The sequence below is a fragment of the Mandrillus leucophaeus genome, unplaced genomic scaffold, assembly GCF_000951045.1.
Source record: "Mandrillus leucophaeus isolate KB7577 unplaced genomic scaffold, Mleu.le_1.0 Scaffold599, whole genome shotgun sequence".
Taxonomy (NCBI): Eukaryota; Metazoa; Chordata; class Mammalia; order Primates; family Cercopithecidae; genus Mandrillus; species Mandrillus leucophaeus.
In genome coordinates this window covers 1,767,107-1,777,603 of record NW_012106463.1, presented here as the reverse complement: position 1 = coordinate 1,777,603, position 10,497 = coordinate 1,767,107, and the positions used below count along the sequence as shown (strand labels likewise).

Here is a 10,497-nt window from a genome sequence, read left to right as displayed (position 1 = left end):
ATACAATTAGAAGTGTAGATCTGATCAACATATTCTAGGGCAGTTTTAGAGGAATGGCAACATTTTAACATGTTAATTTGCATTCAGCAATTCAGATTATGGGAAGCTGTGTATAAGAAATCTGCTTAATTGTTCACAGTAACAAGAATAGAAGGTGTTTATTTTAGTGGTATTTGCAAGGGAGAAAGGCTAGAAATAGTTGGGCTGTGCCCTGGTATCAGGAAATGTTTTAAAATAAAAACTAATACATATTAACACTTCACAAGAAAAAAAAATTCCACAAAGAGCAGACATTATTTAGCTGTGTTGGTGTAATGTTCATAATATTTCTCACTTCCAAAATGTATTGAGGATACTTTAATAAACAGTTTTTTTGTGAACTCATTAATTTGAATAATTATTAATTGCAAACATACCCAAATGTAAGTTCAATGTACAACAACAACAAAAAACAAAAGTAACATTTAATTTACTGTTCTGATTGTTAGTCCACTTATTTCTATGGGTAATCAAATTGAACGTCATATATATGTTTATTTGAAGAGTAAAAATCACCTTATGTTTACATCAGTGACATATTTCTTCTAAATTAAAAAATTTTTTTCTACCAATTTTTTAAAGCCTTGCCTGATGTTAACCCTGTCTGTGAGGTTTTTGTTAATTATTCATCTTTAAGCTATCTCTGTCTTTTGAACTAACATTTTTTCTGTATTTTTATCTCATCATTTTCCATAATATTAATAGTAATAATACTTTTAATGCTCTAAATCATACATTATCCACTTCTTTATTTGCTTTACATATATTATCAGATTTCTCATATTAGCCCATAATAAGGTAGACATTACTATCCTTTTTTTACATTGAAGAAACTGAAATTTTCAGAGATTAAGTAAACTGCTCAAGGTCACACAGGTGAGATTAAAGTTTAGGTTTCAAATTCAGGTATGTTTGCTACAAAACCTTGTCACTGTGTTAGACTGCCTCTTAAGTGAGTAAGGTAAATGAAATAAGTGCTTTGTGTGTTTAAAAGAAATTTTGTTATAAAGGAAAGGAAATAATCGACAAATTAATGAAATGTTCAAATTACAGTCTTTAAAGTAAATACAGATTTAGTTTTATACTTGTCATTAGGTAATTCAGTGTTAGTAATTAATACCATTAGATATAATGTGATAATCAACTAGTGAAAAAGAAAAAAATTAAAGTTCACGGTTATTTGCTACATATATATATAAATTTTAAGTTAGAATTATACCATTTGTTATGTCGTTTATGCCATGTACAAATGAATGAAAATTTCACTTTTTTTCTTTCTAGAATTCTGGAGGCGGAAATGGAGTTGATCTTTCAGTGCTAAATGAGGCTCGCAATATGGTTTCAGATCTTCTGATTGATCCAAGCCTTCCACCACAAGTCATTTCCTCTCTACGGAGTATCAGTAGCTTAATGGGTGCTTTCTCAGGTTCCTGTAGGCCAAAGATTAATCCTCTCACACCATTTCCTGGATTTTACCCCTGCTCTGAAATAGAGGACCCAGCTGAGAAAGGGGATAGAAAACTTAACAAGGTCAAAATACAGTAATCATCCAACCCTATTTATCAAATTTAATGATATTTTCAAAATAACTGCTCCTTTAAATTCTATATAAAATACAATTTTCCTTTCAAGGACCGGACATAATATTGAGCTGCTTGGGATGTTAGAGGCAATTATAAGCTCAAATAATTATAGTTGAGTATTCAGTTTTTATTTTAAGTACATTGCTGTGATTAGTACTTATAATTTGAATGGTAACAACTATGTATTATTATTCTTGTTAAGAAGTAGAGAACAACAAGCAAATTTTGTTCCAGGGTGGTACAACAAACTAGTAGCCAGATCATTTTGTTGCTCTATTTTATTCTTTAGAATCCAGGAATTGTTCTTGTTGAGCCAAGAAGAAATGGTCATTATAATATTCATTTTATGAATTACATAGCATTATTTTAAAGTGATTTTTATATTTTTTGAACCCTGTTTTCCCCCCTTTTATACCTACTGGAGATTACGGTAGCCCAGTAGGCATTGATTTTTATATCATTAGAATAGAGGATTAATTTCTCTTTAAAATATAAATATTTCAAAATAGGATTTTCTTTAGAAAATAATAAATACTCTTCTAAATTGGTATGCATTATCCTTATTCAGAGTGCTTTTACTTGTTTTATTTGACTATTAGTATCTTTACCAATAGCTAAAATCATAAAACTTTAAAACTAGAAACATTTTAGAAATTATTTTACTCAACCACTTTATTCCAGATAAGGAAACTAACCAAGAGAAGATGAAATTTATTTCAGTTAATTTTGTCAATTGTAATAATGCTTATAGAACTTAGAAATAGATAAATATAGTTTTTGTAGGAATTTTGATTATCAGTTAATTTTGTCAGTTGCCCGCATTAGGGTTTAGAAATGTGGAAAAATTAAGCAAACCCAATTAGAAGAAAAGGATTTCAAAAGTACTGATCACAATCCGGATCACAGTTATGTGATACTTTTATTTTTTTAAAGTTTATACAGTAGCACCTACATTAGTCAAAACCCAATTAATTAGTACTTAGTTATATGACTTCTTTTTTAGCAATCTACCTTATAAGAAAGAGATTAATCACAAGCATTCAGAGGGCATAGCAATAAACCATAAATAACAGAACTCTAATGTATTCTTGAGTTAGTTTTCACTCTACCCCTCCTTTGCATTTTCTATTGATATTTGATACTCAGGATAGTAATTTTTAAAAATGGTAATTCTTAAAATTTTAAATCAGAAATCATATTGATAACAGTATTTAGTGTGTAGAAAAGTGTGCTGGTACATTTTAGGAACATTTTAAACATAATATTAATTAAACAGGATGCTTAAATGCCTCATTTCCTGAGCATTGTAGTTAATCAAGGTTATTTTGGGTTCTGGAATCTACTGATAGAGTAAGTCATATAAGAACCAGGAAGTAACCCTTATTCCTTTTCTTTGTGTTCCTTAAACTCCTTATTAGAATTCTATATCAAATTTGTCTCTCCTTTTGGAAAAGCATATAAAAAGCCTGAGGTTACTTCAGAAAAGGGCAATGGCATTTATTTAAAAAACAATAGGCGAAAGGGAAAAGGAACAGATAACTTAATATAACTTTCTTATACACGTTAAAAACAAAGAAAGATCATGTGAACCTAAATTACAGTCAACAAGGATATTAGCATAAAGGGCTTTTTCACTGCAGGTCTAATTAACTATTAACCTTTACAAAGTCAATGTCCTTGGGAAAACTGAAATATAAGACAGATATTTATCTCTGAGATTGCTGCAGTGTCTGCTGATAGAGGAAATTCATAAAAAGCAGAAACTATTATGTAAATATCAGTAAAACATTTATAATGGTCAAAAATGGAATATTGTTAATTGAACATTTGGGTTAGTTGAAGATATTTTTTAAAATTAGGGCAAAATATTAATGCTAAAGGTGTTCTGTATTTAACTCAGTCATTTATTCAAACTCAGAATCCTGCAGTTTCTCCTGATTAACCACTAAGTAAATTCTATAGCACTGTACTGAAAATATAAAAAAATTAGAATATAGGGCTGATCATCCCTGATCCTAAGATTGTCCTCCGAAGTTGATTTTCAGGGTAAATCTTTCATATCCACTTTTTAAATTGCCAATTGTTTCTTTCTCATGAAACAAGTAGTAAAATGTACAAAAGGAAAAGAATCTAGTTTAAATTATAGAGCTCAGACATATTTTTTAGTAGGAGGAAGAGGAATAGAATAACAAAATAGAGTGTGAAATTTGGAGTAAATTGACAGATTTTCAGAATAAAATGTTTCTTTTTTCTCTGTACATGTTAAAAATATACTTTGTATTGATACTTGCATGTGCCATCACTAATACTACATATATAGCATATTAAAGAGTGACATTTTAAACCATTGTTAAATTATTCAACAGGGACTAAATAGGAATAGTTCCCCAACTCCACAGCTGAGGAGGAGCTCAGGAACTTCAGGATTGCTACCTGTTGAACAGTCTTCAAGGTGGGAGCGTAATAATGGCAAAAGGCCTCACCAAGAATTTGGCATTTCAAGGTAAAATCTGCAGAGCCTTTTAAGAAACTTGAATCAAATGCATCTACTTTGTTTCTGTCAATAATGTTTCAGTTAGTTCTGGAAGCAGAAAGGAATGGTTGAAGTATTTTAGGTATAGGACAACATGTGTAGTAGTAATAATATGGTAAAATAGAGAAACTGATTATTAAAAAGAAGCTAATGTGTCTTGTCCTAAAACTTTGATAGGCTGGGTACAAAATGTGCTGGATCCCTGAGAACATGAGATAGTTTAGGGAAATTAGGATCAACTCAGGACTGGGTGCTGGGGAGGTTTTTAAATCGAGAGAAGTGGCCATTACAGGGTTAGCCACCAGTCCAATGAATAGTATCCAGAGGTAGGTCTGCAGAGTTGGCTGACTTCTGAAAAGAGGAGCACGTTTCCAAGGGTCATCACAGTTGTTAGGTTGAAGGTAAACAGACTTTCAAATCCTGTTCCTGCTGGAGACTGAGACAACTAATATAATGTATATTCTGTTGAGGATTTACTTGGAACTGAACAATGCTAATCTTATAAATGAAAGTCATCAGTAACTTTAAGTAAATGAGGCTGGGAAAATGCAGGAGCTGAAATCTCCTGAATGTAAATATATACATTTACCCTGATAACAAAGGATTTAATAATATAGTACTTTGTCTTTTGAAAACCAGGAAAGATACTGATCCTTACTTGAGTTTATCATAATTTTCTTTACTCAGCTTTCTAATTATGTTAATATAAGATCGGAATTGGCACAAATTCTGCGTTAACCACTTTCTGTTATTATTGAGCATGTTTTATACTTTTGAGCTGTATCGTTTCACATTTGAAACAGTAGATGGCAGGATTGGATCATAGATATTTGTTAAAATTTATGTTAATATTTGCATCTGAAAGAATAAGATGATTATAATTTTCTAGATTCTTAGGTGGTTTATTAATTTGAATCTTGTATAATATATTCAAGCAGCTGAACTCCTTTTTTGTAAAAGAAAAATTGAATGAAGCAATGTCTAAAACAGGAATGCAGTGAAGTACGAAGAGTACTGTACAGGAAAATGAACACTGGTCCAAAATTTGCTGTGGCCTGAACATCATAGTCTTCTTTTTTTTTTTTTGGTAAAGGAAGCAGGCTATAGGGAAGTGAATGATGTCAGGAACAGAAAATGTGACAGTATTTCTTAACTATGGGTAGCATTATCTTGAGAATATAGTTGGGTTTTAAAAGGGATGATAAAAATGTTTTATATTTTAACCTTTCATACTGATGTAACAGCAATTTGCAGTTAAAGAAACATTTGATACATTGAGTTAAGGTCATTTTTATCCTGCTGCCTCAGATAATTGATTAAAACAGAAGCATAGTCCAGAGAAAACCAATCTTTAACTCTGAAAAGTGTTTATTATATAAAGCTAAATGTAGGTAGGTTCTATATAATGACTTAACTCTCATTACAACAAAATTTATGCCTCATAAAATATTTAGAAATTTGGAGAATAAATTAATTGGTTGTATTATGTACATCTGTTTTAAAGAGACCAAGGTAGACGTATCTTTTCTAGTTTGCAGAAGCTGGAGCCTCTTGGTAATAAATGTCTATGTGTACTTTGCACATAGGTGGGTTATGATGGGAATATATGAAACATTTATAACCACTATTCCTTTTCAGATTCAAATCTCTAGATCAGTGCTAATAGAAATTTTTGTAATGATGGAAATAGTTTATATCTGCACTGTCTAATATGGTACTCCCTAGCTACATGTGGCTGTTAATCATTTGAAATGTATCTAGTATGACTAAGGAACTGAATTTTTAATGTGATTTAATTCTTATTAATTTCATTCAGATATAAAGAGCCATATGTAACTGTTTTGTAGATACATGCGACATCCATATTAGTGCAGCTCTAGATCTTTAATGCGTAGTGATGTTTTGTTCAGGAATCTTTAGATTTTAGTAGCACAAAACTAATAGATTTATGACTCTGAAATCATCTTGACTTTATATTAGAGTACTCCAGAATCGAGATCTCATATGCTTGATTTTGAGTCTTGAGCTTTGGATTCTGATCACAGTTTGCCTGACTGATTTCAACATGATTCCAGTGTTGAACCTCTCATTTCCTGAGCCTATACCTGAAACCAGATTTCTCATCACTCCAGCTGCTTTTTCGTCTGTTACTGTTGTTCTGCCCTTATTTCCCGGCACAATGCTGCCATCCTCTAGTGGAGTGGTTGCTTACAAAATTGATTTACTTAGAGACTTGGTGTTGTCTTTGCATCCTGTCACCTTATTCTACAGATGACAGCTGTCAGATATCTGTCTGCATTATCTTTTACTCTCTATTCCTTCTTCTCCTTTATCACTGTGCCTATACTATTTTATGCTTTCATTGCTGTTTACTTGGGCTATTGAATTAGCCTCTTAATTCCAGTTTCCAGTATCCTTCTTAACTTTATTAATCTTCTACCTTACACTACAAATCTTCCTTAAATAAAACTGATTGCAGTTGTCCCTGGGTATCCCTGGGGGATTGGTTCCAGGCCCCTCCCCTTCCCGTGGGTACAAAAATCCATGGATGCTTGAGTTCTTTAAATAAAATGGTGTAGTATTTGCATATACTCTCTACACATCCTTTCATATACTTTAAATCACCTCCAGATTACTTATAATACCTAATGTAATGTAAATACTGTGTAAAGAGTCGTTATACTCTATTTTTTATTCGTTTTTTTATTACTGTTGTTTTTCCTTGAATATTTTTGATTTGGGGGTGGTTAAATCTGTGGATGTAGAAACCTCACATACAGATAGCTGACTGTGTATAGTTTTTCTAGTCATTGCATTTTTGGACTGTTTACAGTCCTATAGAATAATGCCGAAATTCCTAGTGTAGAATGTGAAACCCAATTATTACCTCATGACAGAGCCGCAACCCTTACTTGGAAAAAGTAAATGAACTAACACAGATGAGCAGTCTTTCAAATAATGAGACTAGAAAAATGATATGGAAAGCTTTCTAGGTAAAAACAATAGGCATATAACTTGTTTAAGACTCTTCCTTGATGTTTTCTGATAATTTTGTTCTTAGTTTAACTCCATTTGAAAATTAAGCTAAATTATGTTTCAAAATAATTAAAATACAAACAATGAAATATATATATAAGGTATTTGGATAAAATACTATTGCCAGGCAATGAGTTATTAGATTTGATTACACAGCAGTGGTGAAGATAAATGGTGACTCACGGGTTTAAAAGCAAGTCTGTTTAGTTTAGGAGTAGGAGGGTAGTATAGGAGTATCAATTATAGTTGATAGCCCACAGGGTAATTGAACACAACTTGCCTATTTTTTCCCCAGGGAAAACCTGTTCAAAAGGAGTGACCTGTGAGCCCTGAATATATATGCTGTTTGACCTCAGAGAAGACTGGGTCCCATCACTCAGTTCAAAAATAGCAGTTCAGTCTTCTTTTAACTCTAAGTATAGGTTGAGCATCCCAAATCCAAAATGCCCCAAAATTCAAAATTTCTTGAGTACAAACATGACTCTGCAAATGGAAAATCCCACACCTGACCACATGAGATGGGTCACAGTTAAAATACAGTCAAAACTTTGTTTCATGCACAAAATTATTTAAAATATTATATAAAATTACCTTCAGGCTATGTGTATATGAAATATAAGTGAACATTGTGTTCTATGCCCAAGATATCACATTGTGCATAAGCAAATATTCCAAAACCTGAAATCTGAAACACTTCTGGTCCCAAGACTTTCAGATAAGGGATATTCAACTTGCACTAAAACTAGAACTCAGAGATGGGTAATTCAATCATCAGCAAGTCCGGAAAACAACCTTTCTTGGAACTTTCTGACCAGAGAAGTCTCATCCCAGATCTGAAACTTAAACAGAAGGCAAGATTAAGGGTCATAATGCCGTTCCATATGGTCATTCCACAACTGTGCCTTATAATTTATCAGAGACTTACACCAAGGTTATATTAGCAAACTTGACCCTATTTGAACCCCAGAAATTCAAGAGGGCTAATTGTGTCATCCTACTCAGCTTCTTAAGAGAATAACTCTGTAAATTTAGACATCTACAATTATCAAATTTATACAACTGCATTGAAACTGAGTTGGTACAGACCTTGTTAAGGTAATTTGTATTGACTGTCTAGAAGTTAGCTCTTAAAATATAGCTTAGCTCAGGGACCATAACTTTTGATGTCTCTTGTTTGTTTGTTTTTGACAACTCATTCCCAAGTGAGTAAAAAAGAAAAATAAACTCAATTTCTTCCACCATACTCTGACAGCACATTTCTGATACCAGATGTGTGGGGATTTCTCCCCAGCAGCAAGCAAGCAAGCAAGCAAGCAAGCAAGCAGTTCTATAGTAGACATAAGCTAGGTGTCCTATAATTCAATTATTTCTTTTTCTTTCTTTCTTTCTTTTTTTTTTTTGAGACAGAGTCTCACTCTTTGCCCAGGCTGGAGTGCAGTGGCACGATCTCGGCTCACTGCTACCTCTGCCTCCCGGGTTCAAGCAATTCTCCTTCCTCAACCTCCTGAGTAGCTGGGACTACAGGCACATGCCACCACGCCCAGCTAATTTTTGTATTTTTAGTAGAGATGGGGTTTCACTATGTTGGCCAGGCTGGTCTCGAACTCCTGACCTCACATGATCCGCCTGCCTTGGCCTGCCAAAGTGCTGGGATTACACGCATGAGCCACCGTGCCCAGCCTAATTCCATTATTTCTGACATCATATACCCGGAGATAGCGTCAGATCATACTGGTTAAGGACTCAGTCCCACAAGACTAATCCCCACTTCTGATGCCACGCAGGCCTCAGGTTATTTTGCCTGTGCTTCTGACCAACCTGCTGTAAATCAGGGTTCCCTCAGCCCCCTCCCTGGATTCAGATGATTTGCTGGAGCAACTCACAGAACTCAGGGAAACATGTTTACTGGTTTATTACAAAGAGTATTTTAAAGGATACAAATCAACAGCCAGATGAGGAGATACAAAGGACAGGTCTGTAAGGGACCTGAGTACAGGAGCTTCTGCCCCTGTGGAGTTGAGTTATGCCACCCTCCTGGCTTGTGGACATGTTCTTGTTCACTTTCCTGGAAGCCCTCACGTGTTTGGCTGTTCACAAGCTCCTCAGACCCAGTCCTTTCTGGATATTTATAGGAGCTTCATATTATAGGCATGATTGATTAAATCATTGGCCATTGGTGAGCAATTTAAGCTTTTTAAAATTTAATTTAGTCCCTCTCCTCTCCCTGGAGGTTGGGAAGTGGAGCTGAAAACCCCCATCCTCTAATCCTGTCTTGATATTTCAAGTGACTAGCCTCATCCTGAAACTGCCTAGGGGCTGCGGGCCATCAGTCAACTCATTAGCATACAAAAAGACACTTTGGAGATCCTCAGGATTTTAGGAGTTGTATGCTAGGAAACAGGCACTGGACTAAAACCAAATATGTATTTCACAGTATCACACCAAGTCTGACTTTAATCACCTTCCTACCAACTATTAGTAATCATTGGAACTACTACTCTGCTTGTCTTCTGCTTTCTTCGTATTTATTTATGTAATTTTATTGAGGTGTGTATTTATCTGTTGCTGGGCCAGGACATAATGGGAAGATTCAGGAACTAATCAGATAACCTATCATTTGACCTGTAACTCTTAATTCTAAATAGCTAAATGAATGTATGATATACAGAAATTATTCAAAGACCCTGGATCAAGATAGAAGACATTGGAGCAGTGCTGTGGTGCCATTCTGAAAGGAGAAATCTCTCTTTGTCTTGACTATTAATCAGGGAATCAGGGAGTGGACTTTGGTAGAATACACAGATTTTTCTCTCTTTTTTGAGTTTTCTTTCTTTTTTATTTTAAACTAGAAGCTTTTAGCGTGTTTGTATGCTGTGAATGATACGGACAAGAACATGTTTATGAGATTTAATTTTGTTTGCATGACTAAGTGTTTGAAAGCTCAATTCATTATCTTATTATTATTATTATTGTTATACTATACTTTAAGTTCTGGGGTACATGTGCAGAATGTGTAGTTTTGTTACATAGGTATACACGTGCCATGGTGGTTTGCTGCACCCATCAACCCGTCACCTACTTTAGATATTTCTCCTAATGCTATCCCTCCCCTAGGCCCCCACCCCTGGACCGGCCCCAGTGTGTGATATTTCCCTCCCTGTGTCCATATGTTCTCATTGTTCAACTCCCACTTACGAGTGAGAACATGCACTGTTTGGTTTTCTGTTCTTGTGATAGTTTGCTGAGAATGATGGTTTCCAGCTTCATCCATGTCCCTGCAAAGGACATGAACTCATCCTTTTTTAT

General features: G+C 34.2%; 1 protein-coding gene across 1 annotated transcript in view; it reads left to right on the top strand.

Annotated features, from left to right (window-relative positions):
• PDE3B (phosphodiesterase 3B, cGMP-inhibited) overlaps positions 1 to 10,497 on the top strand; it is a 213,215-nt gene that overhangs the window by 133,813 nt on the left and 68,905 nt on the right. The window contains exons 3-4 of the mRNA XM_011999567.1: positions 1,321 to 1,569; positions 3,989 to 4,125. Coding sequence (XP_011854957.1) covers positions 1,321 to 1,569; positions 3,989 to 4,125 — 386 coding nt within the window. The remainder of the gene's footprint in view (positions 1 to 1,320; positions 1,570 to 3,988; positions 4,126 to 10,497) is intronic.